General features: G+C 44.7%; 1 protein-coding gene across 1 annotated transcript in view; it reads left to right on the top strand.

Annotated features, from left to right (window-relative positions):
- LOC309568829 (uncharacterized protein) overlaps positions 1-26,084 on the top strand; it is a gene marked incomplete at its 5' end in the record, with an annotated part of 291,543 nt that overhangs the window by 198,045 nt on the left and 67,414 nt on the right. Inside the window, 9 exons of the mRNA XM_082274615.1 lie at positions 5,225-5,393; positions 5,513-5,621; positions 5,695-5,840; positions 11,578-11,703; positions 11,779-11,958; positions 14,228-14,452; positions 21,188-21,314; positions 22,496-22,695; positions 23,732-23,944. Coding sequence (XP_082130741.1) covers positions 5,225-5,393; positions 5,513-5,621; positions 5,695-5,840; positions 11,578-11,703; positions 11,779-11,958; positions 14,228-14,452; positions 21,188-21,314; positions 22,496-22,695; positions 23,732-23,944 — 1,495 coding nt within the window. The remainder of the gene's footprint in view (positions 1-5,224; positions 5,394-5,512; positions 5,622-5,694; positions 5,841-11,577; positions 11,704-11,778; positions 11,959-14,227; positions 14,453-21,187; positions 21,315-22,495; positions 22,696-23,731; positions 23,945-26,084) is intronic.

Here is a 26,084-nt window from a genome sequence, read left to right as displayed (position 1 = left end):
CAAACCTTGTTTCCTTTGGTCCAGCGCGGTCACACACACACATAAGCATAGCTCCCAACTGTCCCTGATTTGGAGCAAAGTCCCTCTGTCCTTCATTCCTCCTCATTTGTCCCTCATTTTGGTCTGATCTATATAGTTGTATATAAAATGCACTTTTTATCATTCAAAAAGTGTTTCCTACGGCTAAACCTTTCACCCAATTTGTAAATAGCTGCATTTGTACACTTCAAAAGCCAATATAAAGAAATAGTAGTGGTAAAAAAAGCCCTTGTGGGTTTAAGTAATCTTTTTTTGTTGTTGTTCTCCTTTAAGGGGGCGTGGCAGTGGGTGTGTCCTTTGCCTACACCCTTTTGCTAATAGGTGTCCCTCATTCCCTTCCCAAAAAGTTGGGAGGTGTGCATAAGATCTAATTACACTAAACAGCATGGGTAGAGGAATCTTCCAGTTCACAGTGGAGGAGAAACGCTCAGGTGTACATGGTCTGGTGATCAGCGGTCGGGTGCACGTCAGATTCGTAACTCAGGCAACAATGTTCACATAGATGATAAGAGACTGCACTCCAACTTGAAATGATTAGCGATTTATTGATCAAGATGACAGACAAATAATCAGAGACAGGAACAAGGTTAACGCGTTTCACAAAATTATATTTGCTTAGTCATGAACATAGAGGAATCTCCCACTAAGGATATTGTGTTCTGCCAACTGGCGTCCGCGGCTGTAAGAAAACACTGGGCACTGCCACACACTGACTGCAGCTGTTTGGTTGAAGTCACTGTTTGACCAAGAATTATCAGCGTGGCTTCTTTAACCACTTCTCATGTGACGTCCTGAGTTTTAAGTGGGGAGATCTGAATGATGGGTGCAGCTGCCGGCATCATTCAGATATAATTTATTTCTTCAGGCAATTCCCTAACCATAAGAACAATCTTAGCGGCTGAACAGCTGCTTAATTGTTCTTACAGGCGGTGGGAGGGGACATCCCCCCTCCCGCCGCCCTCCTGTGCTTCTACCGGCTCGCCCGTATGATCGGCGAGCCAGAAAAGGAATCGGCCGCCGGGCGGAAGTGTACCATAGAGACTGCGATGACCAGATGGTCCCCGGCAGTCTCTATGACTCTTGGAGGCCCGGGCGCGACATGATGACGTCACGCCCGGCCTGGCAGTTTCAATTCTGCCGACATCTCTGCATTCAGCTGAGATTGTTTTTTGTTTTTTTTTAATTGCAGTCTTTTTAGCCTGTAGGAGAGATCTGAGGTCTTATTGACCCCAGATCTCCCTATAAAGAGGACCGGTCATTCACTATTCCTATTACAAGGGATGTTTAAATTCCTTGTAATAGGAATAAAAGTGATCAAAAAAATAAAAACTAAAGGGAAAGTGCAAAAATAAAAAAGTAAAAATAAAATAAACAATAAAAAAAAATTTGAAGTGCCCCTGTCCCCGTGTGCTCGCACGTAGAAGCGAACACATGCGTACGTCGTGGCCACATATGTAAACGACATTCAATCCATACATGTGAGGTATCGTTGTGAACGTTAGAGCGAGAGCAACAATTCTAGCCCAAGACCTCCACTATTACTCTAAACTGTAAAAATTTTTAAAGCGTCGCCTATAGAGATTTTTGAGTACCAAAGCTTGGCGTCATTCCACGAGTGTGTGCAATTTTAAAGCATGACATGTTGGGTATCTATTTACTCTGCGTAACATCATCTTTCACATTATACAAAGAATTTGGGCTAACTTTAGAGTTTTGTTTTTTCTTTCACAAAATAGTTTTTTTCCCAAAAAAAACACGTTTGAAAAATTTCTGCGCAAATATCGTGTGACAAAAAAAGTTGCAATGACCGCCATTTTATTCCCTAGGGTCTCTGCTAAAATATATATATATATATATATATAATGTTTGGGGGTTCCGAGTAATTTTCTAGCAAAAAAATGGTGATTTTTTACATGTAGGAGCGGAGTGCCAGAAATCGCCCGTTATTGAAGTGGTTAATTTTTGAATTGAAGGATGTTTGGTAGTAGGGTGCCCACAGGGCCACCCACTGCTCGAATTTCAGTGGGTTTCTGATGAACCAGCCAAAATTCGAGCAGTGAGTAGCCCTGTAAGCACCCTACCACCCAACATTCTTCAATCTGAAAATCCATGGAGCCAGATGGATAATTCTCCACCGAACAGAAACAGACGGAAATGTGATCAGTGTATGGGCAGTTGTAATTATGTCTGGTTACAAATTGCATGGTTCATATTTATCCAAGCACCACCCTGAGATATGGAGGATGAAATCAGCCATCTGCCTCTAGAGAAGCTGAAATTGTATGTGCAAAACACATCCTCCCATAGAATAACACTGAATTACATAGCACAGCATTACTCAATATTATTTAACATTCTGCACAGCTAACAATGGACTGGGGCAGGATTATTATTTTATAACTTCTCCAGGATTTTATATAACCTTTGTGTGTATGCTCACATATCTGAACAGCATTCTGTGGAAGTTATTACGTACTTATAATTATAAGCTGAAAATAATTGTTTTACCCCTGAGTGATCTTTAAACATTGATAATTCTAAGCTGAATAATTAAACCTTTATTGCAATTGTTTCATAATCTCTCTGTAATTTCCATTTCCTGGACTGTGTATACTTGGGGCTGGAAGCTAGTGAGAAATAAAATATTTATAGGTATAAAATGTAACATTTTTCCATTCACTAAAAGAACATAAAGTCCCCTAAAAATTATAAAAAAAAATAAAAAACATACCTGGAAACATTGGAAATCTGATTTCCTGGGAACGGGACTGGAATAGGGGGCGGGGCTAATAAGGGGACCTGTTGAGTGCCGCAGAGAATGATGGGTGTGTCAAACTTGCACTGAAAGTGAGAGGGGTTTCAAACTTGAACCTTCTTACAGAGTATAGGATTCTCAAGTATGTAACGTACATTGTGTAGGGGTCTGGGTCAGGTATTGTATATAGTGCAAGCAGTGCTGGGACAAGGTCATCTAGAGGCCAGGGCAAACATGCCAAACTGCCCAGGGTGAACATGCCCCCCAAGATGTATGAGCATTATGTGTGAGCAAAGATCCCCCCTCAAAAAAAGAAAACAGAGCGCTTATTTGCATTATTACCCCTAAGCATTAATTCCCCCTCCTCCCAGTGCAAGTCTTTGCCCCCCATCCCCTCAAATCTCCCCAGCACAAATGCCTACCCCCAAAAAACATCACCCCTCCTAGCACAAATCATCTACCCCTAAAACTTCATCTGCTCCCCCCCATCCCTCCTCCCAACAAAAATACCCCTAAATTACCACACTTACCCCTAGATTCCCCTCCTAGAACAATACTTACCCCCTGCTGCCCCCCCCCCCCAATTCCACTTTTAACACAAATCCCCCCCCCCCATTTCCTTGTAGCATCCCCCTCCCTCATTTGATACCACAATGCCCAGGGCAGCTGCCCCTCCTGATCACACCTTGTCCCGTACTGTACAGAGGGTGGAGTTCAGTTCTGTGTAACAGACCTAGTTTAAGAGACAGAATTGTATGCAGCCCAGTTCACAGCACCCCATAATTCTTTTCAGCCCCACCCAGGAATAGAAATTCCAGAGGTGTAAGCAATCTGGTAATGGCTTGGCAATCAGAGCTAAATTCCGGTATTACCGGGTCAATTCTGGCAAACTTGCAGCTATGCTAGTAACTTAGTTGTTCAACAGGATAAATGTAAAATCATCACTCCGGGAAAAAAACTGGCTATACACTATACAATCAGATCATCTGATCATTTAGTACTGAAGCTGGCCATCTACTGTTAGTTTTATTTTGATAAATCCCTCTGGTGAGCTATTTTATTGTGGCAGCCGCTCTTCTGCAATCCAGCTCCTGTAAATTTTCAATCAAAGGATGTTGGATGGGAGGGGCCTGATGGGCCACCCACTAAGTAAATTCCAGCTGGTTCATCTGGAACATTTTGCAATTTGAACAGTGTATTGCCAGGGAAAATGATTAGTTCACCTTTTCAGGAAAAATAATAAGATGAACTAACGTCCTACACCAGTAGTCTCCAAACTGCCAGATGCAGCCCATTGCTTGCTTTTATCTGGTCCTTGAGGCATTGTTCCCCTCACTGTCAGCAACACTGGGGCATAGTTCCTGTCACTGACACTGACAGTGGGGCCATGATTCCTTCCACTGACACCAATGGTGGCGCATTATTCCTCCCACTGACCTCAATGGTGGTGCACTATTCCTCCCATTGACACCAATAATGGGGGGACTATTCCTCCCATTGACACCAATAATGGGGCACTATTCCTCCCATTGACACCAATGGTGGTGCACTATTCCTCCCACTGACCTCAATGGTGGTGCACTATTCCTTCCATTGACACCAATGATGGGGCACTATTCCTCCCACTGACACCAATGATGGGGCACTATTCCTCCCATTGACACCAATGAGGGGGCACTATTCCTCCCATTGACACCAATGATGGGGCACTATTCCTCCAGTTGACACCAATGATGGGGCTCTATTCCTCTCGTTGACACCAATGATGGGGCACTATTCCTCCCGTTGACACCAATGATGGGGCACTATTCCTCCCATTGACACCAATGATGGGGCACTATTCCTCCCATTGACACCAATGAGGGGGCACTATTCCTCCCATTGACACCAATGAGGGGGCACTATTCCTCCCATTGACACCAATGAGGGGGCACTATTCCTCCCATTGACACCAATGATGGGGCACTATTCCTCCCATTGACACCAATGATGGGGCACTATTCCTCCCATTGACACCAATGAGGGGGCACTATTGCTCCCATTGACACCAATGATAGGGCATTATTACTCCCCTATTACCAATCAGGGGGCATTGTTTACTCCCACGGATGCTATGACATTTTCTACTGCCACAGTGCGACGCCCTAAAGTTTGAAGGACCATAAACTGGCCCATGGTTTAGAAAGTTTGGAGACCCCTGCCCTACACCTTTTAAACCCTTTGGACCCCGCTTACCTCCATGAGCGATGAGCTGTCAGTGCCCACGCAGCCAGTGCAGCCGTGTGGAAATTTGAAATCTCTGCTCTTCATCCTCTTCTTTTTGCAGGGCCTCCGGGACAGATGAGTGAGATTCTCTGTGCCGGCGCTGACCACTCAGTGGAATAGCCTTTGATTAGCTGTTAAACATTGCGTCTTTCTCTCTCTCTGCAGGGCCACTTCTGTCCTTCTGGGTCTTCCCATCCCAAACCCTGCCCAACTGGACAGTTTCAACCAAACACCGGATCTCATTCCTGCACCCCGTGCCAACCAGGATTCTACTGCCAGGAAGCTGTGGCTGGGCACCCACAGCACTGTCCCCCACACTCCTATTGTCCTGCTGGTATGTATGTTCATTCTCTAGAAACTGGAGGTCTGTGGTTTCTGAGGATAATTATAATACAGCAGTCAGAATTAATTGAAGCAGCCCAATTCAATAATAACAAGCTCTGTCTTCTTCAGGGACACTTTATCCTTTACCATGCCCAAATGGGACCTACACACCTGTGGAAATGAGTGGCCTTAGAGATAAGGTGGAGTGTCTGCCCTGCCCACCGGGGCAATACTGCAGGTAAGAGTCCATTATAAGGCCAGGGCATATAATGGTTCTCTGTTTTCATAAAATTTCTTATTCTGACACACAGGGGAGGGAAACTGCAAGGGCCATGTGCAGCTGGACATTTCTGTCTGTCTGGCAGTTCAGAATACTCACCCTACGTGCAGAACTTCAGCCGCAGCGCCCTGACTGAGTGCAACTGGGGACAGATGTGTGCTGGGATCTGCCCACCAGGTAATATGCTTATGGTAAATTTCACATTGTCATCAAAAATTAGGAAGGATGGATGGCCAGTCTGTGAGTCAGAGGTGGTAGTTATTATTATACAGGATTTAAATAGCGCCAACAGTTTGCTCAGCACTTTACAAAATGAAGGCAGACAGCTACAATAAATTTTGGCACAAGAGGAATCAGAAAGCCTTGCTTGTTAGAGCTTACAATCTAAGCTGATGGAGAAAGTAAAAAAACAATGTATTAGAAGCAGGATAGGCTTCTTTAATGAGAAGGGTTTTCAGGGATCGTCTAAAGATGAACAAATTAGGAGATAGTTGGACAGATTGGGGTAGGGAGTTCCAAAGGATGGGAGCAGCTGGCAGCAGCATTTATGATGGACTGAAGAGGGTATAGCCTGTGTAAAGGTAATCCAAAGCAAGGAGTGAATTAGAAGCTTTGTGGTGTCATTGGTTTAAAAGGGGGAGTATTCTAGAGATGTTGCGGAGTTTGAGGCGGCATGATTTGGACAGGCATTGGATATGGGCCTGAAAGGACAGTCCAGAATCCAGGGTTACCCCTAGCACCCTGGCATGTGGGGATGGACTGATAGTTGAGCTATTGATCTTGACAGATCAGGGGAAGGGGCGCATGGGGAGGAAATATTATGAGCTCAGTTTTGGATATGTAGCACCCTCCTAGGTGGGTGCTAGGAAAAGCATATTGTGGCCCTGTCTGCTTATCAGGGGGGCCTGATAATTCAGCTAGGCTGTCATGTGTTTCCAGGTGTGTCTGTTGAGTCTGGGGATTCACCCCACTGTGTCCAATGAGGGCTCTTATTGGACAGTGGAGGAAACATGGCCAATAGCATGCCAGGGCTTGTATCTATCACAGAGGGCGGAGTCTGCCGCAATGCACCCAGGGATGAGGTATAAGTCTGAGGGGAGCACATGACAGAGCGTCTTTGGCGGGAAGCAGAGTCCCAGGAGGAGGCTAATGGCTGTCACTCCTCCTGTCAGAGGAAGCAAGTGTGTCCTGGGCGGTCGGCCTAGAGGACCGGAGGCTGAGCTGGGCTGCAGGAAGGGATCCAGAGTGCTGTGGACTGAGTGGAGCTGCTGGGCAGAGGTTTCCAGGAAAAACAGTGTTGTGAGTACTCAAAACTGCCCAGGGGTCTGCCTAAGATAGGGGACCACTCCAGAAGGTCAAAGGGATTCGGGAGTCAGCTAACCAGTAGAGAGGTTTAGAGAAAGGGGGTGCCTGTGTCTAAACCCTGAAGAGAAGTGAGAGAAAAGGGGGCGCTGGTGAGGGCCCTGAAGCGTTCAGCAGTGCAGCAGTGTATGCAAATAGCCACCTCATCAAGGAGTGCTTAGGAGAGCTTAAAGAGGACTTCTTTATTCAGTAAAGCAGTCATAAGTCAGTTCAGCATTAACAGGCATCAGGCCAGCGTTGACCGGTGTTGACCGGCATCCTGTCAGTGTCAAGACAGCGCCAAATGGCATTTTTCAAGTGTCTCCGCCAAGTTGTACATAGTTGAGCCAAAGGAGTATTCCACTCATCCCTTCTCCTATCCAAGTTACAAAACAAATACAAAAACCCAAAGATACTGGACTGGTCATTGTCTCAGTGCTCACACTTGGAGAAACATGCACAAAGGTATTTTTGTTGCACCCGGTGACCCAGGGGGACCCATATCCAGCAAAACGGCTGGGAATTGTGCTACAGATATATTGAGTTTAAAGTGGAGTTCCACTAATTTTTATTAACTTGGATTACATAGATGTATGTAATCCCCTTTAAAACTACTTTTACCAATGGAAACTTTTTTTTTTGCTAGGAAATACCTTATTTTCTTCTTTATTCATTCTCCCCTCACTTCCGGGTCCGGCCGCCGATCGGAGATTACGTCATTCGGTGATTTGCAGGGGGGTGCTGGGATGTATCTCATGGGATGAAATCTCGCATTATTACACAGGAGTCCTGAGCTGTACTGTATGTATTGGATTGAGGCTGTGCTCTGCCCCGCCTCCTCTCAGTGAGCTCAGTGAGGATATAATGCTTTCAGTCCTCGCTCACTGAGAGGGTGCGGAGACGGGGCAGAGCACGGCCTCAATCCAATACATACAGTACAGCTCAGGACTCCTGTGTAATAATGCGAGATTTCATCCCATGAGATACATCCCAGCACACCCTGCAAATCGCCGAATGACGTAATCGCCGATCGGCGGCCGAACCCGGAAGTGAGGAGAGGATGAATAAAGAAGAAAAAAAGGTATTTCCTAGCAAAAAAAAAGTTTCCATTGGTAAAAGTAGTTTTAAAGGGGATTACATACATTTAAAGTTACTAAAATGAGTGGAACTCCACTTTAACCGGTTGCCGACCGCCGCACGACTACATACTGCGGCGGTCAGCCCCGGCCAGGCAGAGTGACGTATCGGTACGTCACTCGCCTGTCACTGACTTGCGAGCCTATCGCGGGCGGGCGCGCGCCCGCCGAGGCGCGCGCCCGCCGCGGCTCGTTCACAGGCAAGTCAGTGCGTGTGACCGGCGGACTCGATGTCCGCCAGTCACACTGCGATCGCTCCTGTGAAGGGAGAAAGACAGAGCAGCTTGTGTAAACAAGCTGCCTGTCAGTTCTCCCTGTGTAAAAGTGAAGATCTGTCCGTTCTACTATGTAGAACGGTTGATCTTTGCTTTTACACCAATAGGAATGTCCCTACACAGTTAGAATCACGCCCCTAGGACACACTTAACCCCTCCCTGTCCAATAAAGTTAACCCCTTCCCTGCCAGTGTCATTTTTGCAGTAACAGTGCATATGTATAGCACTGATTACTGCAGTAATGTCACTGGTAACCCCAAAAGTGTCAAAAATGTCAGTCAAGGGTCCGATCTGTCCGCCGCAATGTCGCAGTACCGAAAAAAAAATCGCAGATCGCCGCCATTATGCGTTAAAAAAAAAAAAACAAAAATGACAAAAATCTTTCCCTTTGTTAGTAAACGCGATAACTTTTGCGCAAACCAATCAAAATACGCTTTTTGCGATTTTTTTTACCAAACATAGGTAGCATAAAACAAATTGGCCGAAAAATGTTAAAAAATTTTGATTTTTACTTTTTTTTTTGGGGAATTTCATATAAAAAAATGTGAAAAATTTTGTTATTTTTGCAAAATTTACGCTTTTTTTTTGTTTATAGCGCGTGATCAAAAAATCGCACAGGTGATCAAATACCACCAAAAGAAAGCTCTGTTTGTGGGAAAAAAAGGACGTCAAATTCGTTTAGGTACAGCGTCGCACGACCGTGCAATTGTCCGTTAAAGTCACGCAGTAAAAAAGCGCAAAAAAACCCCTGGTCCTTTAGCAGCCAAATCCTCCGGGGCTTAAGTGGTTAAGGAAGTGGTGTGACATCCAGTCTGGTATGCCCGTAAATCAGTGATATGTGAGGAAACTGATGGTAATGTCTGATGCCTTTACTGCTTTCCATATAAAAGCAAGCAGAGCAACATTTTGCTGATGGCCTCAAAATAATGAAGAGATGCCTACTTCACCACCACTGCAGTCAGTAGAGTGATCCATTGCGTGCCAGCGCAGTGTACTTCTAGCAAAGAGGGAAAAAAAGCAATGTATTAGACTAAGTATGGGCATTGTGGTAACCAGTTCCAAATGGTAGGACTCTTGTAGTTCTCATTTTTTTAAGGACTTTTCTTGCCCATTTTTATTAAAACAAAGTCCCCAAAACACACAACGGTTACCCTTACAAGAGTTTTTCAGTAAAACCAAAACTTCACACTAGTCTCCTGTCTTGCTCATACAGCTCCTCTGCTCTGGCCCATAGGCTTATGCCTCTTCTCTGTGTCTCCTGAAGACGATTCTCACACACACTCTTGGTCATGCCTGAACTTTTGGTTGCTCCCTTGCAGCCACACGGACTCCTTGGGGAGGAAGGAGTGCTTGGCGCTAGTCACCTCTCTAAGAAAAGCCCTGCGCAAACTTGTACAATTAGTGTGCTGGTTGTCCACGAAACCAGGACCCAGGATTTGAGGGCTCATGCCTCCCAAGTCTCTACAAAGCCTCCAGATTCCAGAACATGAACTAGGTTTTACTATCCTGTGAGGAAATTTAAAAAATGTATTTCTTCTGTATGATGCAAGCACCCTGGAAAACCTCAGTCTGCCTGGATAAGAACCCTCGGTGACACAAAACATTTCTCACGCTGTGGCAGGGCAACATTTTGCCTGTCAATAATGATTCTGTAAATTCTCAAGGCAGTAATGGACAACATACTGTAGATTGGGCTTCTTGCTCCTCATTTGGCCAAGTATTTCTTCTACTGATGTATTCTATTTATAAATCAATGAGAATTCAAAATGCAGTAACCCACTGCAACTATATTTCAGTACAGTTTAACCTGACCAAGGAAGATCAGACCTTAAGACCTTATAGGTTGCTATTGATTACCGCACAGTGGACACTGCTCTATGCCAAATTGAATAAAGATTTTAATTTAACAGTACCATCCAAACCATTTAACCTGACTGCACTGGAGTGTGTGGAAAATAAGATATTAAGGTTTTAATGTCTTCATTGTAAGCTTTACAGCGTTACTAATATTTGAATCTTGTCAAATGAAATCCATGATGATTTTCTCTTTTATTATTCATGGTGTTAATTACCAGCGCATCATTTTATTGCAGATAAAGCTTGTGCTGCCATTAACAGAGTATGCCTTCAAGTGCAGTACGTTAGAAAGCTGGAGTTTAATTGACCCCCAGCCCCACATGTACAACACAAGTAGCACTGTGCTTTTTGAATAAGTAATGTCAGAAGACTGAGACAATCATAAAAATTTCAGTGCCTAATCTCCTAGAGTTCTCTGAGATATAACGCAAAGCTTAGATCAGTGCTATAAAACCAGCAGTCTGCCACTGGTCTGCAGTATCTGCAGCATGTTTGTTTTCCCCTTGCATTCAGTGGCGGCCCGTCCATTAGGAGTGCAGGGGCGCCGCCCCCCCCCCCCCTATCCATGCGCCTGGCCCCCAAATCTACATGCAGGGCGCTGGATGCATGGATTCCAATAGGGTTTTTTTTTTTTTTAAGCACCTGATTAGAGCCAGAGGCTCTAATAGGCTTCAGGAAAGGGTGGGCTTGGGGCACAGAGCACTGCACCCTGAGCCCACCCAGTTGTATGACAATAGTGAATGAATATTCGCTATTATCACACTAATTATCCTCCCAGCCAATCAGGAAGCAAGCGGGTTGTGAGACCCCTTTCCTGATTGGCTGAAAAGAGAAGCGATTTTACTGGCCATTGGCTAGGAAGAGGAAGGAGACACGGCTGGCAGAGGTAAGAATGCTGGCTGTCCGTCTGGCCGTCCGTCAAGCTGGGGGGAGGGAGGGGGGTGGATTTGCCGCCCCACCCCCCAAATTATCATGCATCAGCCACCACTGCTTGCATTGCAGATCATTTTTATATCTGTTGTCTATAAAACCCATCCCTTCCTCCCTGATTCTATGCCCTAGCTGTTCTTACCATAGTATACTTCTCCCATGATCCCATAAACTCCCATTCAGTATACAGTAGCTGTGATTTCTTTTGATTCCTGTAAATATGGGCTGAATGTTAAAATCTCACCCTGTAGTGTGTGCATTCCCTGATTTTTATTTTTTTTTTATACCAGTTTGTCTTATTTTAGCATGCTTTTTCTATGTCACACAAAGGCCTGAACTACTAAATCGCTTTTAATGTATGATTTACTGTGTTAGGTTTCTATTGTCAAGAGGGCACTGTGCTGCCTACCCCATGCCCTGCAAACACATTGAGAAGTTCCCCTGGAGCCAGGCACAGGAATGAGTGCTTGCCATGCCCTCTTGGATACTGGTGCAAAGAAGGTAACATTCAGTTCAATAAATATAATAAAATGAGTTGGCCTTCAGTGATCAGTGCTTCATTCATCTCTTTTTCAGGGAGCCCAGTACCAGTGCCATGTCCAGCTGGCCATTACTGCAGTGACCAAAGTTGGACCAATGCCAGCAATCCAGCAGGGCCTCAGGAGTGCCCTGTCCATACTTATCGAGATCTTCCTGGGGCAGAAAGAGTTGGAGACTGCCAGTCCTGTCCTCCAGGGTATTACTGCAGAATTCCAGGTCAGTATCTAAAAACAAACATGAAAGCCTCTGAACTGTACTTGCTAGTTCAACTCCCCCTGTCCACTTTCTTCGGGAAACAGTCACACACACAATGCCTCCCGCACTTAGGAAAATGGCCCTTCCGGATGGATGTGCTTTATGTCTACATTGCCCTTAGAAACGGGTAGCCACGGTCCTGCTGCCCTCAAAGACTTAGGGGAGTCTAACACTGCAACTATACAAAACACACAGAGGGTGCACCAACCTAGTGCATTATCCTGAGACAAACAATTTATTAGATAAAAGTACGATAAGTAATGTACTCAGAAAGACAGCAAGAAATTGCGCATCACAGATCACTGTACATTCCATCTATTATGCCAACACGTACAGTCACTGAAGACCCCATGGGCTGACACATTTTGAGGAATTCCTCTTCTTCAGAGCCACGCCTTCTTCGGGCCAGAGGCTTCTACTTGCTCATCATCTATAGCAGCTATCTAGGGTCAATCCAATGGTTGCTCAAAGGTTACTTGAGCTAAAGCTGAGGGACCTTCCATTCGATAGTACTGGCAGAGTTACCGGACCAACGCCATTAGGCAAAGTCAGCAGCACGACACCAACGATCTTTTTGGCTGTCTGTATGCAGTGCTGGTGCACGGATTTTTGACACCCTAGACAAAGCCTCATTTTCCACCCCCTTGGCTCCGCCCCTGACTCCCCCATTGCCCTGCCCATGTATATGGCGGAGGTGGCAGGGTGGAAATTTTTTCTGTGCCTCTCCACCTATTTCCACCATTAGTAGTAATTAAATCCAGGCATGTGGGCAGATCCTGACTTTGTTGTTGCAATCTTGCCCGAGCCTGGACCGACTGAGTGATGTCAGCCGACAGCAGACTTTAGCCCATTGACAGCTGAAAACATGTCACCAGGGTGCAGAACAAACTGCGCTCTTGTTATCCACAGGAGAAGTAGGGCCATACTTCCATGGCTATGCTTCCCCTTTAAAGATAAGTCATCAATGGCAGCCCCCATGCTATTTGTAGGACTCGGTCACTTTAGACTAGGTTCACACTGTAGCGGCTCCATGAGTCAATTTGCGTAGGCATGGCAACTCATTCATTTGAATGGGCTGCCATGCTTCCTGAAAATTCAGGAAAAAGGTTCCTGCTCCATTTTTGAAACAAAACGGTGGTCTGCACGGAAACAGCAATAGCAGTGCGGTTCCCAGTGCAGGAAGCGTCTGCCTTGATTTCAACTGCTTGCAGGTGTCATCAGTATTAATGGCCTCCACATGCATCTCCTGAATGGCAGCCCATTTTTCTGTGTGGATGGTTACGGCTGCAGGAGCCTTAAGTAGGGATGCTTGTTGTTTCAATGTGACAAGTAATAAGTGGTGGACCTGCTAAGTTTGTACAGTCATCATGAAGTGATAGCTGATTAGGGTGTGTGATCCCTGACCATAGACTCCAGAAGAAGTGTTCCTGTGTCCATGTGATGCTGATCAGATCCCGTGTCCATGTGATGGGGATCACCATGAGGAGGGCTGGCAGTGTACTCTGTTTGGAGGAGGATGAGAATAAAGTTTGTCCTGTTAGAGCTCCTATCTGTCATCAGAAATATGTGTCCAGTGTGTGGAGATAAAGGACAAGCCACGGCAGTGAGAACAACGCAGTCAGCAGTATCCAGGGAGCAGTCATTAGTGCGACTCCATCACTCTGCCGATCATCCAAACACCACTCCCCCCCACTGTTACGCCCCCCATTCTGCCCTCTCCAGCGCTGTGTGCCCTGCTCCAGAGCCTCCGGTTACCTGTCACCTCTGGCTCTCTGCTCCAACACACTGAGCACCTGTTAGCAAGCAGGGGGCTGTTACGTAAGCCAGACAAGAGGTTAATCAGTCGGTGTGTGTGATGGGCAGGCAGTGTGGGGCACAGGACTGTTCTTATTTTATTGATATGTGCCATTTTGTCCCTTCTAGTGGAAGACAGGACTTTACCGCCCCCTCCACACTGCCGCCTTAGGCGGCTGCCTGACTCGCCTTATGCTTGCGTCGGCCCTGTCTGTAAGTGTGGTTTTTTGATCACCACTGTGAGATTTGCATTCTTCCTACTGACCACCAATGTAAGGGGCATTTTTGGCATTGACCCCTGATGAACTGGTTTTATTAAGGGTTCCCTGAGACCTGAACATTTCTTTAAGGGTTCCTCTGGGGTACAGTGGTTGATCTTGAGGGTGTTGACAGAGGCTAACCTACATTTTGTTATGTCTTTTTTTATTTTTCATAGGCATTATCTCTTATGAAGACTTTCCATGCCCTCCAGGGTACTGTTGCTCAGGTGTGAGCGATCCAATGACATGCCCTGCTGGTACCTTCAGGACTGAACCGGGTGCTGTATCTATTGAAGACTGCCAGGAGTGCTTGGCAGGATATTACTGCCCTGATCCAGCTGTGACAATGGCAGCCAACATCCATGGAATCCCTTGCAGACTTGGTTATGAGTGCCCACCTGGTGCGTTAAATAAAATAAACAATCGCTATAGTGTGCCTTTCTTAAAGGTCCGGTATTGTGAAACATCAATCTCACCAGGTTTTTGTGCTAGATAAATCTGTTAAAGTTATTAGCTTTTACTATACTCTTTTAAAACAGTAGAAAGTGCCCAAAACTACCACTATGCAGCATACGTGTTGTTTTTTCTTTTCAGCTTAAACCTTTCTAAGACTATTAAGGTAATTCTCAGACCTTCTCTAGTGATGCATTGCTTGTTGGGGAGAGAACACAAAATGATCAGTGAGGTGTTTCTGCTGCTAAACTCTTGGGAATGATGGTAGGAGAGACACTGCTCTGCCTGAACTGGCCATTCTCCTATTATTACAATAAATGTAGACAAAGGAGGGGGAAGGTTCAGTTACGTAATGCAATGGCTTGAAAAACTCACATCTTGGGTGATGTAGACAGGAGTCCTCAGACCGTGGCCCTCCAGTTGTTCAGGAACTACAATTCCCATCATGCAAAATGTGGTCACAGCCTCCACCTATAACTGGTCTTAGTGGTAAGGAGCACTGGAAGGGTGGACGCAGATCAGAAAAACGAAGAGATTTGCAGTCACAACTTACCAACCAGCCAGCGACCAACCGAATTGACCTGTCTAACAGTATGCGTTAAAAACAGGGGTTTGGTTGCACACATTTGCAAATGTGGCAGTTGACACACTTTTTGCATTATTGATATCCACATTGAGCCAGGCAACGCACTGACACCTTTGCCGCCATTGTGCGATGTGCTGGGTGTTCAGTGTGACCCTGTGCCTTTGAGGAGGGGTGGGCTCCCTCTAGCCACCTGTCCTCCATCTATCCCTTTAAATGCATGTGCTCTCATTGTAGAGACTCTTTAAATTGTAGAGTTAGGGACTGCAGATCACAGGGTGCCTTGTCGGGGCCTGCAGCTAACGCATGTATTTGCAAATTCGTGCAACCAAACCCCTGTTTTTAACGCATACTCTTAGACAGGTCAATTCGGTTGGTCACTGGCTGGTTGGTAAGTTGTGACTGGAAATCTCTTCCTTTTTCTGATACAATTCCAATCATGCCTGTCTGTGACTGTCAGAGTTTTACAATGCCTCATGGGATGTGTAGTTCCGCAACAGCTGGAGGGCCGTAGTTTGAAGATCCCTAATGTCGAGTTTTGTAATGATCAAGTAGTCCAACAAAGGATTAATCTAGAGCTGTATCAGATAGCACCTTTTTTAGAAGCTGTGACTTGTATGTAACTCTTTAGCATAAGAATTTTAAGCTAAACTCCAGCTTTTGTTACACTTTCCATAGTTTGTTTGGGCCACGTTGGCGGAGTCAAAGTATGATTGGCCGAGTCAGAGGTTGTGACATCATCAGCCCACCTCTCTGAGGTAGCTTGAAATATAGGAAAACACATGGGGAGATGAGAGAGAGGCTGCACGCCCCAAATAATGTATTGCACAGAGAGAACAAAATTCCCCCGGGGGTTTTTGTTTAGCTGCAAGAAAATTATCAAACAAGTTTAAATATGTAAAAAAAGGTTTTTGGAGAATCTTTTTTACATATTCACACTTGTTAGATAATTTATAGCTTGTTTGATTAAGCTTTGACAATAAAACCTGGAAGCTGATTGGTTTCTATATAGAGCTCCACCAGATTTTGCACTCTTTGGTTTTAGTAAATCAACCCCACAGTGCTGTATGTAGTCTCGGCTACATACAGTTTATACAGCACATCCAGCGGGCACACGTTCGTGAGGGACATTGTTAGGGCCAGCTTGGCCCAAAATAACTATGTAAAGTGTAACAAAAGCTGGAGTTCAGCTTTAAGCCCCCGGTTCCACCAGTGTGATTTGTCATGCGATTTTACAGTTTTTAATCGCATGACAAATCACACCCTATTGTCTGCATTGGAAGCGGTTAAAGCGGAGTTCCGGGCACAGATGTTATTTTTTAATAAACATACCCCCGGGACAGTCAGGGCTAGCACATTCCACAATGGCTAGCCTCTGATCTGTCCCGGTTCGCAACTTACCTTTTAGAAGAAATACTTATAAAATTTCTTCCACAGCGTTTCCATCTCTCTTGTGGGCAGCTGAAGCCGGCGCGGTCCTCTTCTGTGTCTTCTTCCGCGTCTTCTTGTCCCAGAATGCGCCGCACCGGCCCCTCTCGTCACTTCCGGTGCGGCGTCGCCCGGAAATGACGAGCGGGGCCGGTGCCGTCGCATTGATTCCTGGGAGCTGTGACGTTCAGCTCCCAGGAATCATAGCGAGGCAGGAAGTGACGGGGTGAGCCGCGGCTCCGAGGGAGGAAGTACTCTGAGGTGAGTATCTTCGATCTTCAATTGCAATGTAAGTAAACAAAAAAAAAAAAAAAAATAACTATCCAATTCCTTTTCAGGTGAGGCATACCTAGCGGAGGGGCACAAAAAAAATATCGTTTTTGTGCCCGGAACTCCGCTTTAAGTTGGTGCGACTCAGTTTCCATAGATTTTGAAAGTAGTTCCTGCACTACTTTTTGCAAGTTCAGGGGTAACTTGCATAGACATCTGTGCATGACGTCAAAGATGTCTTCCAAGTAGCATCTGAAGTAGCACTTCTTTGAAATCATGCTACTTCAAGTGAAATAGCATGATTTCAACTTCACGATCGGTGTGACTGGGGGAAAAGAGCAGGGCTGCTGATAGAAATCACGGGGCCTTGTACAGCTTACCTGGCGGGGCCCCCCTCAAATTTATCAAAACAAATTTTTCACTAAAAATATACTAAAATCGTTATTGGAGGACACAAAGATAACAAAGAAGCCGTGTTAATTAGTCTTTTTTATAATTAAAAAAATGTTTAAATGTTTTAAAATTGTGTTGTACATTTTTTTAATTATTTTTTTTTTACAATTTGTTATTTTTTTTGGACAGGGAAGCCAGGATCTTCCGTGGGGGTCCTGTGTTTGTGTCTCTCCCTGCAGCAGCTGCTGCAGAGAGCCACACAAGGCATCCTGTCTGACCACACTGATTCCCTCTGCTGTTTGGGCCCCCCTGTGTGCCCAGGCCCCCTACAGGAGGATTGGTGGTCCCCCTCCCTATCACCGGCCCTGGCTAAGAGTCAGTTTATTTGTTAGAACTGCTATATGAAACAAAAGGAACCAGATTTATTGGATACCACACTTCACTTTTTAAACATTACCCTTTATAGTATCTGAAATATATTCAGAGCGTCAACCTACTGCCTTACTGCATAACGATCATACATCTGCTCTTTTTATGACATGTTTTGATGTTAAATTTAATGAAAATTGCAGCAATGGAGAAGTTATTTCTGAAGAACAAGTCTACAGTTTTTCTTAGGCCTCGACAGTATATTCTCATTATCGAAACATTTGCGCAAGTCCTGCTTTGTATTGCACAATCTTTGCCTCTATCTGGAAACTCTACATTTGTGCAAATATTGGTTTAACAGCTAGCAATGCTAAGAATGTTAGATTGCTGATAGCATAGAACATATTAGGATTAGCTATAATGATGAAATCCACATTGTATTAGATAGCATATATTAGGCATAACAACTACAGGGAGTGCCTCATCCACCCCCATTTTTATCTTCTCTATTTCTGTGTTCCAACTAGAGGTGAGAAAAGCAATCATCTATATGGCTCTGCCCACTTTCTGAAATTAGGAATAATCCTCTAATATTTGGGAGATATGATGGAATGAGTCTATGAATACCTACTATTTAACCACTTTACCACTGGAGGATTTTGCTGTCATACGTCCAGGCCACTTTTTGCGATTCGGCGCTGTGCGACTTTAACTGACAATTGCGCGGTCGTGCGACGCTGTACCCATATGAAATTTACATCCTTTTTTTCCCATAAACCGAGCTTTCTTTTGATGGTATTTGATCACCTGTGCGATTTTTACTTTTTGCGCTATAAACAAAAAAAGAGCATTTATTTTGAAAATATAACAATATTTTTTAAATTTTTTTATATGAAATTCCCCCCCCCCCCCCCCAAAAATGTAAAAATCTAAATTTTTTTAAAATTTTTGGCCAATTTGTTTTCTGCTATCTATGTTTGGTAAAAAAAAATCACAATAAGCGTATTTTGATTGGTTTGCGCAAAAGTTATTGCGTTTACTAACTAAGGGAAAGATTTCTGTGATTTTTGGTGTTTTTTTTTTTAACACGTAATGGCGGCGATCTGCGATTTTTTTTTGCGGGACTGCGACATTGCGGCGGACAGATCGGACCCTTGACTGACATTTTTGAAACTTTTGGGGGTACCAGTGACATTTCTATAGTAATCAGTGCTATAAATATGCACTGTTACTGTAAAAATGACACTGGCAGGGAAGGGGTTAATTTTATTGGAGAGGGAAAGGTTAATGTATGCCTGGTGCTTACTGACGTGTGTGGGGGGAGGTGACTGAGTGACACAAGGACAGATCGCAGGTTCAGCTATGCTGAACCCTGCAATCTGTCACTCCTTGTCACTTAGGAGATCCGCCCACTCTGTTTACACAAGCGGGCGGATCTCCAAACTGGATTCCCCGACGATCAGGGAAGAGCAGCGGCGATCGCTGCCGCTCCTCCCCTGGCCCGACTCCCGCTGTGACTGAAAACAGCGGGAGCGCGCCGCCTACAGGGGGAGGAGTCCAGCGACGTAGGTCTACGTCGCTGGACGGTATCGAGCCACTTTGCCGCAGTACGGTCAACGTGACCAGTCGGCAAGTGGTTAAAATAGTCTACGCACATCGGAAAGTGAAATTTTTTTGATTGCTTTAAAATCTTTTCACCATAACATGTATAGTTATAGCGTCTTATTGGGTCCCCAAACCTACTACATAGAAGCCATGGTTTCCATACACTGCTCTGATGATGGCCAAATCATTATTTTTATACAGGATTTGTATAGCGCCAACAGTTTGCGCACCTCCAAAAAGCCTTAAACAGTTGTATGTGGTTTGAAATAAATGGCTATTTCTAGATTGTAAGCTCTAAGGAGCAGGACCCTCTGATGCCTCCTGTATTGAATTGTATTGTAACTGTATTGTCTTCCCCCACACTGTAAAGCGCTGCGCAAACTGTTGGCGCTATATAAATCCTGTATAATAATAATATAATAATATTAAGTTATATTTGCACTATACACCAGCAGTTCAGGATGTGCATCTGGCCATTGGGGTGAAAGGCAATGGGTACATGGCTAAAATTAGGAAAAATTATCTTATTTTTGGAACGTGATGGAATGAGACACATGAATACCTTCTATTGTATTTTAAATGGCTTTACTGTGCTACATACTGATTGGGTTTAATTGCGTTAAAGGAAAAATTCACCTTTTGTAACATGTTACATGTTACACCCATTTTCAGGGTGTAATATACTACATATCCAATGGCCCCTGCATCCCACCGACTCCCCCTGCTCTCTGTCAAACTCTGTGAAGAACGTGGCCATATGGGACTCCGCCCGCCCGACAGACGAGTCATTAATTAACAGTGTTTGGTGAATAGAGAACTACAAGGTCCGGCAGCCTTTGAGGCTGTCAGGTTGTAGTTCTCAGTGAACTACCATGGGGCTGTTTAGCGCTGTGGTAGTTCATTGATGCTTCCTGTCAATGCGTAACTGCCTGGCTGTATGATGTACGGCCATACAACATACACACAGAGTCTGCCAGAGCCCTGCATTGCACCCACAATGATCTGCTGATTGTGGATGCAATGCTTTCCAGGCGCCCAATAGATACAAATAATAAATGCACATTTTTTTTCCTGCAAAAAGATGTACAGTAAACCCCCGCTCCATCGCGGTTCAGTTTTTGCGGTCCCGGGATATTGCGTTTTTTTTTTTTGTAATGTTATTTTACTATATAAATCATTAAAAATGAAATATTTTTGTGTTTTCCATAGCTCTTGCTATCTTTTATGTGTTTAAATTTGTTTCTATTGTTTTAAAAGTGTGTTTAAAGACCTTAAAATGCTTTTACACGTACAGTGACAGTAAAAAAAAACATGCCTACAATGCATTTTAATAGGGTTTTTCTATTTCGCGGATTTTCACTTTTTGTGGCAGGGTCCGGAACGTAACCCCTGCAATGGAGGGGGGTTTACTGTACATTTATTTGTATTTTTTTTAAAAGGTGAAAACTTATCCTTTAATTACTTCTCACCATAACCTGTATGGTTATACTGTCTTGCTGAGTCCAACCTAAACACACTTTTAAGCAACAAGTAAAGGCTGTGCAAGAGTCCGAAAGACAATTCGGTTTATCCATTATGACAGGCCATGTTTATTTGCAAGTACACATTGTAGATAGGAGTGCAGTGTCTGTTTTGTGCTTTGGTTTGTATGAGATAGTCTGCAGTTGGTTCTGAATACAGGTGGTGCTGTTACCATAGAACAACGCCAGAATGAGAAGACTTATAATTTCACAGAAAATGAAAACTTTGCATCAAGCTGATTGGATAAACAGCCTACCTACTGGGGGGCTCTTTCACCCTAGCATTCTTCTGGTGGACCTAGCTGCTCTGCTAGCTCATACCCTGCAGCAACTGGCATCCCCATCTATTGAGTGTCTCTGAGTCTGAATGTTCGTCAGTATCGGCATTAGAAAACCACCTAAATATTTGTAATTTTCTCCCCAGGTTTTGGGGCTAATCCTTTGAGTTTTTTTTATGCAATAATGTCTTATGATAAGTTGATTTGAAGAGACTACCATCTTGACTTTTCCATCAGGATCAGTGAGTGAAACTGTATGCAGAGCGGGAGCATATTGTCCGCCTCGAACAGGAAGTCCTCCTCTGTGTCCAGGTGGCTACTTCTGTCCTGAGGGCTCATCTACCTATAACATCAGTACACAGCTGTGAGTAGAAAATATAGTTCTGTTTATGACCGACCATGGGTTGATTTACTAAAACTGGAACGTGCAAACTCTGGTGCCGCTGATAGTCCCCCTGCTTAACAGGGGGACTATCGGGCAATTTTAACTCTCTCTGCCTAACAGGGAGCAGTGACCATTGATAGGCTCTGCTCAGTGTGATCAGATGCTGCTCATGTTGTCTGCCTGTTTCACACTGGTCCAATTGGAGGGAGCATATAGGACTTTGGGAGGCAACCTGACAAATGGGAACATGGGTGTAGATACAGCCCTGGCCATTAGAAGAGGAAGGTGCCTCAAGTCATGCAGGGTGACTGTATATATACCAAGAGAGCACGTGTGCATGGGGGCTTTGGCTGGAGAAAGGGGGTCCCAGGGGAAGCGGGGGGTCACTGCCCCTCCTCTGTACAGGCTGCCATGCGGCCTCAGGTAGTCGACCTGAGGGGCCATAGTTGCAGAAGCTCCAACCCAGATGTCCTGTAGAACTGACTGGGAGAGAGACACACCTTGAAGGATCTGTTCCTGGCTACTGTGAGTGCAGACCTAAGTCTAGGCTGATCTGTGAGGGTCATCCCTTCAAGCTAGTAAAGTCAGTGGATAAATGCCAGCTAAAGGGGATACTGGTTAGAGTCCCGAAGAATCAGAGTTCATTGAGTCTGTTGCCAGAGCAAGCAAAGGACTTATTCTTCCATACAAATGCTGTATGGTTCAGCAGAGGGTCTGCTATTCAGTTCAACCAAATTAGGCCAAGTAAGAGTTGTCCTCATCTGTCTATAGTTAAAGTTGGAGTATCCCACTAATCCCTTCTCCTATCCAAGTTCTACCAATAAATACAAATAAATCCCTTAGACTGGTCATTGGATAACAAGCGGATGAGTGTGCGCCTGGTCAAGTGAAAATACCCAAGCAACTGGCTGCAGGATAATTAGAGGGAGACTCAGGGAAATCTATACTCAGCAACCCCTACGGGGGCAGTGCTACATAGCCAATCAGCTTCTAACTTCAGCTTGTTCGATAAGGCTTTGACAAAGAAAAAAATAAAAGCTGATGGGTTTCTGTACAGAGCTGCACCAGATTTTACACACTTCAGTTTTAGTAAATTAACCCCCATGGTTTGTACTCGTAATAGTGTTATTCTCACCCATTGTTTTTGTCACATTGTGCAGCTGCCTGTTCCCCTATTACTGCCCTCCTGGCAGTTCCCATATGACACCTTGTGCTGGAGGTTATCGGGCTGTTCAAACATCTCCCCTCCGGGATTCCGCAGAGACGTCATGTAGAAGATGTGAAGCTGGGACCTATCGCAGCAGCAGTGCCACCGATGCCTCCTGCCAGCCCTGTCCAGCTGGATACAGCTGCCCACCAGGTGAGCAGACTAACCATACATGATTATATTTTGCAAATACCTTCTGACTTTATCACAACTGTTTTCAGGACAGAATAAGCATCTTCCTAATTGACATCAATTATTTCCTAGATTAGTCTGGTAAGGGCAGTGGTGTATTTTGGTTTTGTGCTGCCCTAGGCAAGACTAAAATTGGGCGCCCCCTCTCCCCCTCCTATGTAAATTTGCCCACCCCTTCCTGTAATGGATGTGACTCCCTCCAAAATTGAAGAACTGCAAGTCCCAACAAGAACCCCTGAGATCTCATGAGAGGGTGGGAGAGAGGGGGGGGTGAGGGAGGGTGAGAGAGGGGGGATGAGAGAGAGGGGGTGGGTAAGGGAGGGTGGGGGGGGTGAGAGGGAAAGGGAGGAAGAGAGGTGGTGGGCGAGAGAGAGGAGGTGGTGGGCGAGAGAGGGGAGGGGGGATGAGAGCAGAGGGGGGAAGAGAGGATGTTACATAATCTACTTACATAACTCCCTTGTCTGGTTCCTAATGCAGAGTTTGCCACCATCCTTCCAGACTTACAACCAGTCCCTGGCAGCCTGAATTTACAGCTTATAGTACCATAAGCACTGTTGTTATATTGGTACATTGAAATACATTTTACAGGCCTGTGGAAAATTCTTCTCAAATAACCATAAGCACTGTTGTTATATTTGTACATTGAAATACATTTTACAGGCCTTTGGAAAAATTCTTCTCAAATATAAAGATAGAGGATGTTTTATGAGAAGGTTTACATGTGTAACAAAACCATTCATTCTGTTCCTTTATGAAAGAAGATGTTTTTAGCAATAAGTCAATAATTAATAAAGTTGATTCTATCTATAAATATATGAATTACAGTTTATGTAGTGTCAGAATGTGAAAGACACCATAAGGATAGAATTTCTGCCCTTGATGTTAGCAGGACGGTATGTATCGTCCTTTTGCTCTTCAAAACAATTCTTTACAACTCATCTATGGTAAGCATTAACTGTAAAATATTGTCACATAATTCCTGTTTACATTCTTACAGGCGTTGAGAGCTACCTGTCCTATCCCTGTCTGGCTGGCCACTACTGCTCTTCCAGTACCATACTACCCATTCCTTGCCCACCTGGCACTTTTGGCAACAGCACACAGGCAAGAGAGGCAACTGACTGTCATCCGTGCCCAGCTGGCACCTACAACCACTTACCTGCTCAGGTGTCATGCTTTGCATGTGGAAGTGCCTCTTATTCTGAATCAGGTGTGTAATGTATTACTGTACAGTTCAATCAGCAAAGATGATGTTGCAAATCTTGATAATACAGTTTCTTTTTTTTAAATGGCAATCTACTATAGAAAAAAATCCTTGACCTAAAATGGCCAATGATATCACAAGCATTCCTGTCCCTTTGTGTACGTGTAGCTGCAAGGCGTGGAATTCCCAGCCAGCAGCTGATTGGCTCAACAATGGCAGTTGCCTTGCGGGTTCGGGCCAAATCCAAGATCCCTAATGTTGAGCCGTAACCAACAGACTTCTATACTAGATGCCATCCTGATGGTGTCCCTGTCACCATCTCAGAAACTTAGCCAGCTGTTTATATTCCACAGAATTTACCACACCCCACAAAGACTGTATCTGTATGGTTGAAAACTTAACCCAGACTGTATGAGATGCAGGTGATTTCCTCGTACACATGCTGTGGAGGTGCGCCAAACACTTTTGCTGTTTGATACATATATTGACCACTATCAATGGGGATTCCCATACTAATTTTACATAGTAGGCAAGGTTGAATAAAGACAGTAGTCCATCCAGTTCAACCTGTGTAGGTGTCGATAATCATTTACCATATCCCTGTATGTTGTCTTCTTTAAGATGCACGTCCAAGATTTTTTTTAAAATATCAATACTCCCTGCTGAGACCACCAATTGTGGAAGAGAGTTCCACATCCGTATCGCCCTGACAGTGAAAAACCCCATGCGCTGCTTAAGGTTAAACCGCTTCTCCTCCAATCTTATTGTATGGCCCCGTGTCCTCCTATACTCCCTTAGACTGAATAATTTTTTTTCCTATGCTGGGATCACCATTGACATATTTGTAAATCACTATCATGTCCCCTCTCAAGCGTCTCTTCTCCAGCGAGAATACATTTAGTGCTTGTAGTCGTTACTCGTGATTGAGGTCCTCCAGTCCTAATATTAGATTTATTGCCCTTCTTTGAAATCTATCCAGCTTCAGCACATCCCTTCTGAGGACTAGTGACCAGAACTAGACCGAATACTCCAGATATGGCCTAACCAGAATTTTATAAAGTGTCAGGATTATAGTTTTATCTCTGGAGTATAGTACCTTTTTTTTTGCATGCTAATATTCTTTTGGCTTTGATAGCTGCAGCTTGATATAGTATGCTATTGCTCACTCTGTCTTCTACTAGAACCTCCAGATCTTTCTCCATCCTTGGTTCTCCCAGAGGTTCTCGCCCTAGTGAATAGTTTGTGTTTATGTTTTTAGCCCTCAAGTACATTATTTATCACCACTCTTTGGACGCGCCCCTGTAGCCAGTTTTCTATCTAAGAACAAACCCTATGGTCCATGCCTGCAGAGTTTGTAGATTAAACGTTTATGGGGAACTGTATCGAATGCTTTTTTGCAAAATCTAGATACACCACATCCACAGGCCTCCCCCTATCTAGATGGCAGCTCACTTCCTCATAGAATGTTAACAGATTGGTATGGAAAGAAAGACCATTTGTAAACCTAAGCTGATTACTACTAATGATACTCTTTCCTTCAGCAAATTCTTGGATATAGTCCCTTATCATCCCCAACCAATAATTTACCTACTATTGATGTTAGGCTGACTGGCCTGTAGTTTTCAGGAATATGTCTCTGTCCTTGTTTGAATATTCGTACCACATGGGCTTTTCTCCAATCCACTGGTACAATTCCTGTCAGTATGCTATCCGCAAAGATTAGGAATAATGGTCTAGCTAAATTAGAACCTAACACACACACACAATCCCCGCTGTACTTATTTTCGAGCTTGCTGAAATGTCAAACTCCCTCCAGTCAGTCAAGTGGTCTATAAATTTGAAGTCCCCACTCTTCTCTCTCTTCTTTGTGCAGTGCACAGAGGAGAGGGAGAAGAGCAGGGACTGTAACCACTTGCCGACCGCACACCGCAGATGTACGGCGGCAGTCTGGCACTCCCAGGCAAAGTCCCGTACATGTACGGCGTTGACCTGGGAGGACCTAGGGGGCAATCGTGCGCCGCCGGAAGCGCGCTCCCGCCCCTGCTCGTCAGCAGGGAAGCTAGTGCGTGTGACAGGCAGCTCTGATGGCCGCCGGCCACTCGCGATCTCCCGCCGCTGACAGAGAAGGACTGACGGCTGATGTAAA

This window comes from Pelophylax lessonae, assembly GCF_965119305.1.
Source record: "Pelophylax lessonae genome assembly, chromosome: 12".
Lineage (NCBI taxonomy): Eukaryota > Metazoa > Chordata > Amphibia > Anura > Ranidae > Pelophylax > Pelophylax lessonae.
The sequence above is the reverse complement of the archived record's forward strand: the minus strand, read 5'-3'. Positions and strand labels throughout refer to the sequence as shown.